This window comes from Cariama cristata, unplaced genomic scaffold, assembly GCF_000690535.1.
Source record: "Cariama cristata isolate BGI_N322 unplaced genomic scaffold, ASM69053v1 scaffold25864, whole genome shotgun sequence".
NCBI lineage: Eukaryota > Metazoa > Chordata > Aves > Cariamiformes > Cariamidae > Cariama > Cariama cristata.
The window spans coordinates 5,721-19,899 of NW_009611619.1; the positions used below are offsets into that span (position 1 = coordinate 5,721).

The window sequence follows — 14,179 nt, forward strand, 5'->3', positions numbered from 1 at the left end:
GAAGTCCATTATGCAGCCCTGCCATTGCTTTGCTGCAGAGCGAGCTTTTGTGTTCACAGGACCACAGAAGTGTTGGTTGGAAGTCATCTCTGGAGATCTGCAATCCACTCTCCCACTCCAAATAGGATTAGGAGAGCTCTCTTAGCTGTGCTGAAGGTAGAAGCCTTGGAATTTCAAAGTTTCAGGAGGCCCTTGGATAGAGGGGGAAGCTTGAATGGATTTAAACTTAAAATTTTAAAGGCACGGATGATAGCACTGGCTGAGCTGTATGGCGATGCAAATAAAATAAGCATAATTTTATGCAGCAAACCACAAGCAATTAATAGGTTCTTTGCGTCTTTACTGAACTTCCCATCGCAAAAGGCTTAAAGCACAGAGCAGGGCCTCTAAGGTATTGGTTACATCACTGTTACTTGCTGTGGTCCCCAGGACATGGTTTGCTGCCGCGTGCTTGGCAGGCTCTTTGCCAGCACACGGCACCATCACGGGAGAAGGGAAGGATCCGAGTGAGGGGCTGCAGAAGCCTGGCTTCCTAGTAAAGAGTTTTTATCCTAATGTCTGGTTTGAACTTCCTAAGCTGCAACTCATGGCTGTTCCCCGTTGTTACACCATCTGCTGCTTTAGGTGAGGAAACTGCCGTGTCAAAGAGGTGAAATTATTTTTTTTGTATTACGCGCAGCATCATATTTCTCTCTGAACTGCCAGTAGTGGGCATTGAACTGGCAGCTTCCGGCTGTGGCCTGAGCTCTGCAGAAAGGCTCAGGAGAAGAGCGTGGGGTGTTGATTGCTTTTGTAATTCTTATGTTCCCTTGGGATTCTTTCTCCCATTCAGGCTTGCATCAGATCTCGCAGAACAAGGTAGCAGTGCTGCTCCTGGCTGGAGGACAAGGATCTCGCCTGGGAGTGAGCTATCCCAAGGGCATGTACAACGTGGGGCTGCCCAGTGGCAAGACCTTGTATCAGATCCAAGCAGAAAGAATCCGCAAAGTGGAGCAGCTTGCTGGCCAGAGACACCACTGCAAGTGTACCATCCCCTGGTAGGTGACAGATCTACTGTGCAGGGGTGTTTGCATTGCAGTCTTGCCTATGTTGTCTTCTAGAAGCACTTTGCTGGGTGCCATACAGAGACACATCAGGGGAGAGCCTTTTGTTGGCAGGATTTGCCATGCTAGCAGCTGGAGGAGGGTGCGCAGGGATGGGAAGTGGCAGGTCCGTGTCTGCAGACCTGGGGAACTGAGCACTGCCCTTGAATCACTGACCACTACCCTAATTGCTGTACTGTGCCGTCTTTTCAAGCCCAGTCCCTGACAACACTATAAACAGCACTTTTCATTGCCTGTTTCAGATACTTCGCAACAGATTTCATCTGTTTGTGCTGTGCTTTCTCAGGTTCCTGCATGGAGGGAGAGATCGCCTATAGCTCACCTTCCAAGACCCTCCACCTCCCCTTGCCCGCAATTTCTGCCACAACAAAAAACCTCTTCCCCTCACGGTAGTAAATGTCATGCTTGTCATGCTCCATTTTCAGGCCACCTCCTGCTGTCGTTGTTTACAGCTGCCTGCCATCTCTTCTGGCTGCTTCTAGCTTTCAAAAGCATTCAAAAGGCTTCAAGAGAGACTAGCTCTGTGCAAGGTGCAGAATTCCCTATAGGATGTGGTGGCTGAGAAAGAGGAAGGTGCTGCAGTGTGCTTCTGGGAATGTTTTCTGCTAAGTGTTCTTTATTAGACTATGAAGAGATACTTTTACGAAATCACTGTCTGGTCTGACCGAGGGTTTGGGAAGAGTGAAAGAGCTGGCGTTTGAGGTCTTCAGGATAGCACATTGTTTTACAAATTGGAGATCGAAGGTGATTTGAGAGTCTGTATTGTGTTTCTTTCTGAAGCCATGCATGCATGGCCTAAGTTGCAAATGCCCCATCCCTGATGCTGCTGGAAACCAGGATGTGTTATTTGTAGGATGTAACACCTGCTGGTAATATTTACAGTTCCTCTCCCCAGCTATATACAGAGTATACCCTGTATACCTATGCCAGTAGTTGTTGGAGAAGTGCTTGACAGGTAGATGACGAAGATGGCTCTTGGCAATTGTTGAAGGAGGAAGATAGTGGAGGGAGAGACAGCAGCAATGTGGAGCTGGAAGGAGAGGAGGAAATAGAGAAACTTAAGAGAAAAAAGTCATGCGGCCAACATTTGAAAACGCTGCTGTTCGCCTTGGCACAGAAAAGGTGCTGGCAGACTCAGCTGCTAGGGATTTGCAGCTCATTCTCAGCACCTCGTGCTGGTCAATGCTTCTTTAGACACTTAGCATCAGTTTGAATCTAGGGTGAATGAGGCTGTTATGCTGTCCTTTGCCTTGTTTTCCAGCTCATCCAGATATCCAGATGTTGTTCACATTTAGGGAAAGGCTCTTCTATCCTAGCTGGAGCTAAGCCTGTGGGTAGGATCATGCACAAGACCCTGTGCAGCCTTCCTGTGGAATGAGTTCTGGAGGAGACCTGTCCTGCTCAGTTGCATACTGTAGGATGATACTGTAGTGTGTCTCATTTAACACTCTTGGATTTCCTCCCTTTTGTGTTCTGTTTGTAGTTTTGTCTTTCACTTGTGCTTTTCTTGCTCATTGCTCAGCACCCATTCCTACCCAGGTACATCATGACAAGTGAGTTCACGCTGGGACCGACAGAGAAGTTCTTTGTAGAACACAACTACTTCAACCTGGATAGATCCAACGTGGTTATGTTTGAACAGAGGATGCTGCCTGCTGTCACATTTGATGGGAAGGCGATCTTGGAGGAGAAGGGGAAAATAGCTTTGGCTCCAGGTACCCCGCTGTTCACTCTTACATGGTACAGTAGTGTAATATGGTACACCAGAAGGCTGTGCTGCCATTCAGTGAGTCCTGGACAGGCTGGAGAGTTGGGCAGAGAGGAACCTGATGAAGTTCAACAAAGGCAAGTGTAGGGTCATGCACCTAGGGAGGAATAACCCCGTGCACCAGTACAGGCTGAGGGTTGACCTGCTGGAGAGCGGCCGGCAGAGAAGGACCTGGGAGTCCTGGGAGCCAACAAGTTGCCCATGAGCCAGCAATGTGGCCTCACGGCCAAGAAGGCCAATGGTACCTTGGGGTGTATGAGTAAGAGCGTGGCCAGCAGGTCGAGGCAGGTTCTCCTCCTCCTCTACTCTGCCCTGGTGAGGCTGTGTCTAGAGTACTGTGTCCAGTTCTGGGCTCTCCAGTTCAAAAAAGACAGTGTACTACTGGAGAGAGTCCAGTGGAGGGCAACAAAGACGATGAGAGGACTGGAGCATCTCCCTTTTGACGAAAGGCTGGGGGAGCTGAGTCTGTTCAGCTGAAGGATTAGAAGACCAAGAAGGGATCTCATCAGTACTTATAAATACCTTAAGAGTGGCTGTCAAGAGGATGGGGCCAAACTCTTTTCAGTGGTGCCAGTGACAGGTTAAGGGGCAACAGGCACAAACTGAAACACAGGAAATTCCATCTGAATGAGGAAGAAGTTCTATACTTTGAGATTGGCAGAGCACTGGAACAGGCTGCTCAGAGAGGTGGTGGAGTCTCCTTCTCTGGAGATACTCAAAACCTGTCTGGACATGATTCTGTGCAACTGTTGTAGGTGAACCTGCTTTGGCAAGGGGTTGAACTGGGTGATTTCCAGAGGTCCCTTCCAACCCTGACCATTCTGTGATTCTGTGATGTGTTGATAATTGCTACTCGCCATCAGCCAACCTTGGCACATGGAGCAGTCTTCGGATGTCTGAGTTAATGCTTCTGATTAGCGTGAAAGCGTTCAGTTAAGTGTTTCAGGCTTGTAATCAAGCATGTAGCAATCTCTGTTTGATTCTTGCTGGGGATTTGCCCACAGCACATGTTTTTTATCAAAGTCTGGGAGTATTGGCAGGATTAGGAGTGGTGCAGCTGCAAATTAAAAGCAATGTGCATCGGCAGGGCTGTGCATGAGTGGGTGCTGGGGGTTGCTGGAGTGCTGGGGTGCTGCCTCCCAGGGGTGAAGCTGTTGGGAGCCAGATTCCCGTTCAAGGCTGATAGTTGAAAATGGGTAAAAAAGCAGCAAGAAGAGTAACTTTTTCCAAAATGACTGCAATGTCTCACCTAGTAAAGTTCTCTTAATGAGGACATGGTAAGAGACTTGGTGAAGGCAGCCTGGCTGGGGCCATGTTGCAGTGATGTGGTTTTGTGGCTGCAGGGTGTTTTCCCTGAGCTGACAGGGATGTCAAAGGAGGAACCGTGAAAGGGTGATCTGTGAACAAACGTGCAGGTGTCTTTAGTGCAGCTGCAGTTCAAGCCTTTAAAAAGGCATTGGGAAGTTGTGGTGGAAAGATAAACAGAGAATAAGATTTATTTTAGTCTTTTTCTCCAAGCTGAGTTTTAAGTATGCTTTTGCTCTGCACTGGAAGAGAAGAAGTGTAACAAACTTTTCCCACCCTCTGCATAATGTTTTGCCCTTTAGTGTTTCCCCTCTGAGGATCTTACACTTCTCTGTGAGGCTGGGCCCCACAGTCCCGCTCTGCAGGTGAGGGAATTAGGGTGTGGAAGGGGACAGGCTTGTCTGAACTGTGTGGCAGAGCTGGAAATAAAATCTGGTAGCACTGACTGTTGGTTAGGAAGCATTCCCTGCTCTGCTGTTAAAGCAAGTTTGTTCAGGACTTTCAGCTTTTGCTCTGTTAGACACAAAAACCCTACAAAGTCACTGATTAACCAGGGCTTTCTCTTTTCTCTTGCATTACAGATGGTAATGGTGGCTTATACCGTGCTTTGGTGGATAATAAGATCTTGGATGACATGAAGCAGCGTGGAATCCAGTATGTCCATGTATACTGTGTGGACAATATCCTCGTGAAAATGGCAGATCCAGTCTTCATAGGTTTCTGTGTTTCCAAAGGGGCAGACTGCGGTGCAAAGGTGAAGTGGTGCTAACGCTGGGCCATTTTTCCACGGGGAATTAAGGTCTGATTACACTTGGAAGCTGCTGGCTAGGGTAAGCCTAGATGAACTGGAGTGTTCAGACCTCTGTCTGACAGCAGCTCACTCCAAGCAGGTTTAGAGGAGCTGCTTGCTACCTGTGTTGCATTCGGAATCTCTACGTGTGCATGTCCTCCTCTGCTCTTCCCAGAGTACTGTGGAAAATAAACTTCGGTTAAAGCAGGGACTGTAACTGCACAGGAAACTATAAACTGGAAGTGCTTCCCCTTTATGCCCAGCCCTTTCTACAAAGGCACTTGGGCTATCTAGAAGCTGTGTTGGACTGGGCTGAGTTTTATAAATGCACCTTTGAGTCTAGTGGAGGCATTCCTTATGCCCCACTGTGGAAGATGGGGAAAACCAAAGCATTCTGGTTTTTGTCACCCCAAAGCAGCAGGTGACTGCCGAGATTTATATTACTTTAATCATTAACACTGTTCATGCAAACAGGGACCTGAAGGCTAATTGCTGCAAACATTTTTCATTTAATGCCAAATCCCAGTCATTGATAGGAAAAGTGCCCCACAGCATGCTGGTTTCTTATAACTGGTTTGTCTTCTGAGCAACTGTGCAATTAAGTGATGAAGTCCTGGGTTTTATCCCCAGTTGTTGGGCAAAATGTGCCCCCAGGTCACTCTGTACACTTAGCACTGCCCTGCTCATGCTCCTGAGGTGCCGGAGGATCAGTGTGCAACAGTCCTGTAGGATCTTTTGTATGTGGGAATTGGAATAGTGCTGGAATTTTCTTCTTCCTTGTCATAGCCCTCTGTCCTGTGGCTGCAGGTAGTGGAGAAGGCATACCCCACAGAGCCTGTTGGGGTGGTGTGCTGTGTGGATGGGGTCTGCCAGGTGGTGGAGTACAGTGAGATCAGCCCACAGACTGCACAGCAGCAAAGCCCCGACGGGAGACTGATGTACAGCTTTGGCAATATCTGCAACCATTTCTTCACAGTTGAGTTCCTGGAGATGGTGGCCCAGTAAGTTCCAGCAGGCCTGCTAGGCAGCTGGGCAGCCCAGAAATGCCTCCAAGACAGGGTGTTCCCATTTCCCACTCTGTAATTTCAGTTATGGGTACCTCCTGCTCTGCTTTTCACCTCCTTTCTCCTCCAAACAGTTCAAAACAGTTGTGTCTTCCTTCTGATAGCCCCAGTGTGCTCTTTGGGCTTTACCCAATGAAGAGGTTGCATGCTTTGCTGTAGCTAAATCAAGCAAGATATACCAGTGCATGACCTTCCTGGGCCTGCAAGGGTGAGCAGCCACGTGGGCTGCGATATGGTCAGTGATGCAGCCCCACGCTGAGGATTTTCAATGGGAATGTCACCCATGCCATCCCTTGGGACAACAGAGATTGAGGGAGAGGGTGAAGCTGGGGGAGGACTCTGCACCTTGGTGTTGGGAGATGGGGATGTGATGCCGGGCATTCAGTGAGCAGTCGTATGACCTTCCTGAAGAGCTTGATCCACTCTTGTGTGAGGGATCTGCTCTGCTCTGTTGTCATCCCGGTCGGATAACAATTTGGGTTACCTTTCTTTAATCTCTGCCTGCAATTTCAGCTCGACGCTAGGTCCTCCCTCTGCTCTTTCTTTACCCTGTCATGTCCCACTGGTACAGGGAATGCTGCTGGCCGGGCTGCTCTGCTCAGTGAAGTGTTTCCTGATGTGACGTGGATCAGTTTGGAGAGAGCAGCACCCACAACAGTTGAGAGATGACCCAGACCAGTAATAAGCCATCTACTTCCCAGAAGTGTACTACTCTTTTTCTAAGTGGGCACGAGGTAAATGAACTTGTTTCTTCTCCTTTTGCAGGAAATATGAGCCGCAGCTGAAGCATCACATAGCTATAAAGAAGGTGCCCTACATTGACGAGGAGGGAAATCTGGTAAAACCGCTAAAACCGAACGGGATAAAGCTGGAGAAGTTTGTGTTTGATGTGTTCCCATTCTCTAAGTTAGTGGCAGACATGTTTTTATTTTTTTCCTCCCCTTCTCAATGCTTGTTTGAATGACTGTAGGTTATAATAGGACTTGCCAGGGAGTGTGTGGTTTGTGGGTGGCTTGTTAGAAAGGGTGTTGGATCTACACCAAGCTCCAACACAACAGTAATGCTGCAGGCTCCAAGAGATGCGGTCACAGGGTGTTTGACAGCAGCCAGCCTTGCTCTTACCGTGCTCCCAGAACTGTTCATTCTGCTGAGGATGTATTGGCTGGCCTGGCCTCTGCCAGGTCTGTGAAAGAAATAAAGCAAAACAAAAAAAAAACCAAAGGAAATCAAGTACAAAGCCAACATTTCATACAAGCCCATGTTGGAGTATTCAGACTTGCAAAAATTGGGTCTTTCAGGATTGTGGCTTTCATGGCAACTGCAGCTCTGACTACGTTTTTGGTGCGTGTTACACCAGGGCCGAGCTCACACCCTTTGTGCTTGGAAAACAGGGTGCTTAAGCAGCATGGGGCCAAGTTACTGTTGCTGTGGGAACTGTCAGTGTTGACTTGCCAAGCTCTAAAACATAGCTGAGAGTGCTGTGCCATAGTGTTAGCGCAGTCAGAGGTACTTTGTGTTTAGGATATGTGGGATTTTAATAATTTAGGAATTTAGCATAAGTGTTCTTATAAAACCTATTTTCCGAGGTCTCAAATTCAGCAGTAAAGATTCTGTTTTAAGGTTTAAATAAACATCAAAAAGAGACCTTGGGCAAACTGAATTATCTTTCTTTGGGGATAGTATTTCTCTTTTTAGAGGATTTTCTTCAGGCTAGAGAGCTCAAAGTTTGAGCTGGTCTCCATTTCCTGACATGCATTCAGTAAAGGAGTATCATACCAAAGGCAAAACCAGTGTGATGGAAACAGTGCTGAGTTATGAGCTTTGAAGGGACTCATTTGCAAGCAGTAATTCCTTGTGCTTTTTTAATAATACTGCAAAACCAGCTTGGCAGCTGCTCTTCACATCTGAAATGCAGAAACGTACAGATGCTGCTGTGGGATTATTTTAATTTGCATTCCCATTTCTGGTAAACAGCTGTACTTAACATTCAATGGTGAATCCTTCCATACTGCCTGTTCTTCCCTGGAAATTGGTGTTCTCAGTTGATCCTTGCCTACAGACTCCCAAGTGGAGTGGCCATTTCTTGGAGCAGGGGTGCGGTGCTCTGAAGTGAGCCGCACAGCTCAGCACTGCTCTCTCCATCCTGCCATGCTCTTGGCTAAGACTTTTTGTCCATGAGCCTCCCAGTGCCTGGAGAGGTTTCTGTGGGATCTCTGCAGAATCATAGAATGCTTTGGGTTGGAAGGGACCTTTAAGGGTCATCTAGTCCACCCCCCCTGCAATGAGCAGGGACATCTTCAACTAGATCAGATTGCTCAGAGCCTCAAACTGTTGCTTTTCTTCTCACCTGTGCACAGCTCTGGAGAGTCATGAGGCTGCTTTTATGTTCTCAAAGAGACTGGGCTGCTTCTTGTGTTTTTCTGTCATACAGCCCTCATACTTCTTTGCTCTTCAGATGGGAGATGGGCTTTCCTTAGCTTGACTGCCCCAGGCTGCATGCATCACTGCTCCCTAAAATATATATGAGCCTTTCCCCATGAAAGTTGTTACTGCATCAATAGGGCTGATGGCTGGCTTTGTTTTTCATTATCATTGTTCTCTCCCCTTTGATGATAGGAATTCTGTGGCATTTGAAGTTTTGAGAGAAGAGGAGTTCTCGCCACTAAAAAATGCAGACACAGCTGACAAAGACACTCCTACCACTGCTCGGCAAGCCCTCCTGGCCCAGCATTACCGCTGGGCGCTCAAGGCTGGGGCCAGATTTCTGGATGAAAATGGTTGCAGGATACAGGAGAAACTCAGGTGCGAACCTCTGTGACCTTCTTCACAACTTCTCTGCCTATGGCTGCCTAACCATGCCAGCTAGCTAATGGCACATACTGTGCTCTACAAAACAGGGCATTAGTTTGACCACAGGGTGACTTGGCATGATTTTCATTCAGCTGGTCTTTTCTGAACATGCAGAGTAAAGTCTATCACACAGCTCCTGCTCCATTAGTGATTGTGAGTGCTACAGACAGTAATGCACAGTGCTCTGGGCTTTATCTCTGGCAGAGATTCCTGTGAGTTGACAACTCCTCTAAGGAGCTCGTTAGGTGGGGGCAACCTTTTCCATCATTCTGGATTTAGCCAGCCCAAGGAATTGTAATTTGTAGTCCTCACCAGCCTTTCTGAATATAGCCCCAGTGCTTAAAGCCCACCCAGATTCTTAGGTGAGCTTAAGGATCAGCTATTATAGTAATTACTAGTTCAGATACTTCCTGCCTCATGCTTAATGAGAAGCTGCTTTTACTCCAAGGGGTTATTACTTCATCAACTCATAGTTTAATAAGCCCACAAGCTATTCATTTTATTTGAAAAGCACCTCTGTAAAAGCAGTCTTCTTGTTTTGATGAGAAATATTTGGGACCTGCTAATTCCCTTTTATTTTCACACTTTGTATTTGAATAATATCTGGTGCATGTCTTATCCTTCCGGATGTCCTATTCTTGATGATCTTTCGAGGAAGATGTACTGTTTTTTTAAGCATAGCAAGAAGTTAATCCTGTGTTGTCTTCTCTAGTCTCTCAGGAACTGAAGATCCTCCGGCTGTGTGTGAGGTTTCTCCATTAGTGTCTTACTTTGGAGAGGTGAGGCTAACTATCTATGGAGGTATTTTTAAGAGTGTGCAGGTATGCATCTGATTTCCTTCCAAACACGGGGGATTTCTTTAGCCTGGGCTTGCTGATAAATGATCAAGAGAACTAGGATTTGGTCTCTGTGTTACGTTCATGGATCCACTATGGTTTACTCTTCAGCAGTGTATTCACTCTCAGTTTTAGCCATCTGTAAAATGAAATCTGCAATGAAGCTGCGCAGTTTCGTTAAGACTCACAAGAACTTTGAGATCTTCTGAATGAAAAGTGCAGAATATTCAAATTACAAAATCCATGGGGTCACTGTATTTGTTATGTGCTAATTTCTGCGTGTCTCCCACAGTGAGTGAATATTGAATGAGAAGGGTGATATGTGCATTGGCTTTAGAGAAACCATGTCTTGGATTTCTCAAGTTTGTCCCTATGAAAATAATTGATCCTGGGAAAGCTGCTTCCATTTAGTAGTGAGAAGAGGAGCTTCCCTGTGTTGGACAGACAGGGTGAGAAATAGTGGATTGCAGGATATGTGAGCACTGTGGGGAAGGGCATTCATAAAACTTTACATCTTTGCTAGGTTTCTGCATGCAGGTAATGAACTCATTGCAATCGATGTGTGTAAGAACAAAATGAAAACAAGGCAATTTAAGTTGACTTTTCTTTGCTAGGATTATTCTAATGTGAGTTAAGGACACACCTTCCCATGCCTGCCTCTCCCCAGGAAGCTTGTTTCTGAGATCCATTGTTTTACAGTTCATCAGTGCCCCTCCTTCATGAACCCCAGGCTTGGGGCTGAAATGCCTTCCATCTCTGTCACTGGGGAAACTGTTGCTGTTGTCTGTCCTTCCTGTGACCTTTTAACGTTGAGTAGTCAGTCGTTCTTTGAGGACATTGCGTAGACTTAAAAATAATGCAGGTATCCAGTCTGATGCATTTACAACCTAACAGTGCTGTTTTCACATGTTCTCAGGGTCTGGAGGCGTACATGAAGGACAGAGACTTCCCTTCTCCCTTTGTGCTCGATGAAAACAAAGCGGAAATGCTAGGAAATTCTTGAAGAGCAGGGAGGCCTTTCCCTCTCAAATCAGATATCTGTCTGTCAGATCCATTATAAGAACTGACATTACTAAAATGTCAGCTATGAAGTGTGATATAAAAAAAATTGCTTTGCAGTATTAGATTGATGCCAAATCCTTGCAGCAGTTATGTTTACGCACATACCCATGCTAACCAGCTCTGTTTGGTAACTTTGAAGGGTATGCCTTTTACCTCAGTCTGCTTTGTAGACCTGGATGTGAATGAAGATTAATACCTTCCAGGTACCAAATAGATTTTATATTTCTTATTTGCTGTGCATACAAATTTGTAAAAGAGCCACTCAGGGCCTAATAAATCAGCTTTGTATTCAAGAAGATTCAATCTCTTCAGTGCCTTGTTAGGTATCTTGTTTGTGCTGGTGGGGTTGGGTTTTGGTTTTGTTTTTAAATTGTGTGCACAACTGAAGAATCAGTTTGAGGCCCCATCCTGAAAAGTATGGAATGACTTTGTGTACTGGGGCCTTTCTCTCCAGAGAGCTGTCTTTTCCCTAATCCTGTGCTGGTTAGAAGATCCAATTCAGTAGTTGCATCCTCTAACCAGATCATACAGAGGAGTCTGCTGTAGGTAGGAATGCTGCTGTGCTTGAGTATTGAGTTTCGGGCTCTGAAGCAGAACAGACTAGTTTGCATATCTAGGCTCGCTGTTGCCATTTCAAGAAAACACAAGTAAATGTGCAGCTTAAACTGATTGCTCTTTACAGCTGTAGTGACCTGTTTTTTTAATTAAAAGAAAGAAAAAGATGATAATTTTTTTCACCACCACCCTCTGTTCTTCCTGTCTATAACAAACATTTATTTTACTGTTCATTTTTTTGTTTAATGTATACCATATCCCTCAAAGGGGACTCTTTTAAAGTACCTGAAAGCAATAAGAGGAACAAATCCTGATGGCAGAATTTAATGCTTAACCAAATAAAAAAAAAAAAAAAGGACTTGATCTCAGCATAACCAGTGTACACAATAAAACACCAGCCTCTGCTTCTACAGTTTCTAGCCAGGTAGTTTTCCAGCACTCTTTCACTTATGAAATGATTCTTTAGATGCCTGCCTTTTAAACAGATTGCTAAGCATAATGTAAAGGTAAGTGTCAGCTAATTAAGGATGCTAATTGTCAGAACATATGTAGCATGTGAACTCAGCCCTGGCTGGGCGGGTCCCAGGGTGGCTGTGATCCACAAATGGTTGTTCTTGTTCAGCCTTTGGACATGGCCCTGGCAAGCTTGTGCCAGGTGGGCACCCAGCTGCTGCAGAACTGGCACTGAACACACCAAAGTCATTTCACCCTTCGTGAGGATGCTTCAGGTGCACTGCTGGGTGGCCTTTCATTGAGGAGCAGCCTCTACTTTTCCCCTAAATCAGGTGCTGAGGAAGATGCCTCATCTGGAATGTTGTTATCTCATGCATCTGCTTCTACTGAGGAATTGCAGATGCCGATTTATAAGCATAAATCTTTTAAAAAAACTTAGGTGGCTTTCTGTAATTCCTGACATGAAGCTGTACTGAGAATGTTGGGGAAGTATAAAAATGGCTATGAGAGTAAATACAGTTTGTAAGTAGGCTCATGTTTTCCAGAGAAAGCATTTAACTGTCAATGGCAGAGTTTTCAGGTATAAAGTGCCTCTGCATGCACAAAAGTAATGAGCCTTTTGCACATGCAAACCAGCTAATGACAGTTCTGATTACCTCACTTTGCATATGCAGCCAGTAATTCCCCTTTTTTAGTATAAATTAAGCATTTGTCCTTGACACTCAATTCTGTATTTTTTTCATACAGTGTTTCTGTGGGTCATTCCATTCCTGTCAGTCAGGTTTTATATCTGAGAACAAAATGTGTTGTATCTTTGTGAGTATTGCTTGTCAATTCAGGCACACGCTCATTTTAAATTGCACTGTGCTATAAAGAAAGGATATTTCTTCTGCTCTTTCTAAAGTGCTTTCTCTTTTGAAACTTCAGTTCCCGTGTGCTTTAATCGTGCGTATACTGAGCTGTTGACATGTTTTTTAGAGGTTGTTTTCAAGGAGAAGCTGAATTAGAATGCTGAATGCCTTGTCTGTTGGAGTTGGTTTTTTTTTTTTTTCTATGACTCCTGGCATTTTAAACTGGAACATAGAAGGAATTTTGAGAGAACTTTAAAAAAAAATAAAATCTGTCCTGTATGTAACCAGGTAATTCTAGTATGCATTATGAAATGAAAAAAATACCTGAAACAAAGAGAGGTCCTGTAGTACTCCAGAAACTTTTGGACACCTAAGCATTTTTATAATAAAGATGTCACTGTGATTTCTATGTGTCTGTGTTTCTTGTCCATGATGAAAACACGCTTGTTGTCTTTGTTCCTACACGTCACGGGTGTTGTCACCACAGCTGCAGGACACTGAGACTGTGTCACTGATGGCATGGCTGGAGGCTGCAGTGCCCACACCTCAGATATACAGGGGGATGTGGAACTCAGCAGAGGGTAATTCCTGAAGGCGTTTGACATTGTGGGATGTATTTTTTCCATCAGAAAACAGAATACTGTGTTCTTGCCTGCAATCCTGTTTAATTTTTTTTCAAGTTTTTCAACTCAGTTTACTGATGGGAGGGAGTTTAATTGGTGGTGGTGTGTGGGTTTTTTTATTTAAAGTAGAATTGAGTGATCTGGATCCAAGTTGGGTTTTTGCAGCAGTTGTGTAAGTAATGAGGACGCCCTGTAATGCAACTTTTGCTTGACTTCCCATTGACAGGCACATTTTAAACAGGGTTCTAATTATAAAACAATCAGGAGAAGCTAGTAATTTTTCACAAGTGACAGATTGTCCTCTTTTGGAGGTTTAGTGTTGCACCCAGCAAAGGTCAGAAGTAGAGATTCTTCCTTCCTTATCTATTTCACCTCATGTTTCTCTCTTGGCACTGATGTGAAGGCTGCTGGGGTTTTTAATGTGTTTTTAAGCTACATGAATCGGTAGTTTCCAGTGACAGGAAAATAAATAACTAGAAATGAATGCATGCTTCAGGCTTCTGTTAAATTGTTCCTCTGCTTGTTTATGCAGAGTGTTCATATCTACCAGAATTGCTTGCTTAGTTTTCTTTAATCATGAAATGCTCAGAAAACCACCAAATTTTCAGTTTTACCTGGAAATCTAGTGTGAGGTGGATTCCAAATTTAAAGGCTCAAAGGATGCATGTTAACCGAATAGCTAGGCACAGCTGAAAGTGAATTCAATGCCAGCACTTAAAGCAGTAGTCTTAAAGCAGTTGCTTCAACTCTTTATTTTTCCTGTTGGACTATGAATCTGATCTGGAAGTAATGGTTATTACAAAACCAGTCATGTTGTGGCTCTGAATGTGTACATCACTAAACAGCGCCCTTCCCTGTTCCTCTAGCCCACTGATAACATCCCTCCTACTTCCACCCTACCCCCCCCCCCCCCCCCCCC

The 14,179-nt window shown here is 45.1% G+C and overlaps 1 protein-coding gene across 1 annotated transcript; it reads left to right on the forward strand.

Moving 5' to 3' along the window:
• Window positions 1-832: 832 nt before the first annotated feature.
• Window positions 833-10,992, forward strand: UAP1L1 (UDP-N-acetylglucosamine pyrophosphorylase 1 like 1; the record flags this gene model as incomplete). The annotated part of the gene is made up of 8 exons (XM_009698332.1): window positions 833-1,037; window positions 2,643-2,818; window positions 4,758-4,930; window positions 5,774-5,967; window positions 6,796-6,936; window positions 8,647-8,832; window positions 9,593-9,659; window positions 10,633-10,992. Coding segments are annotated over 8 exons (1,229 nt in total), but the record flags the coding sequence as incomplete, so codon positions are not given.
• Between the last annotated feature and the right edge of the window lie 3,187 nt (window positions 10,993-14,179).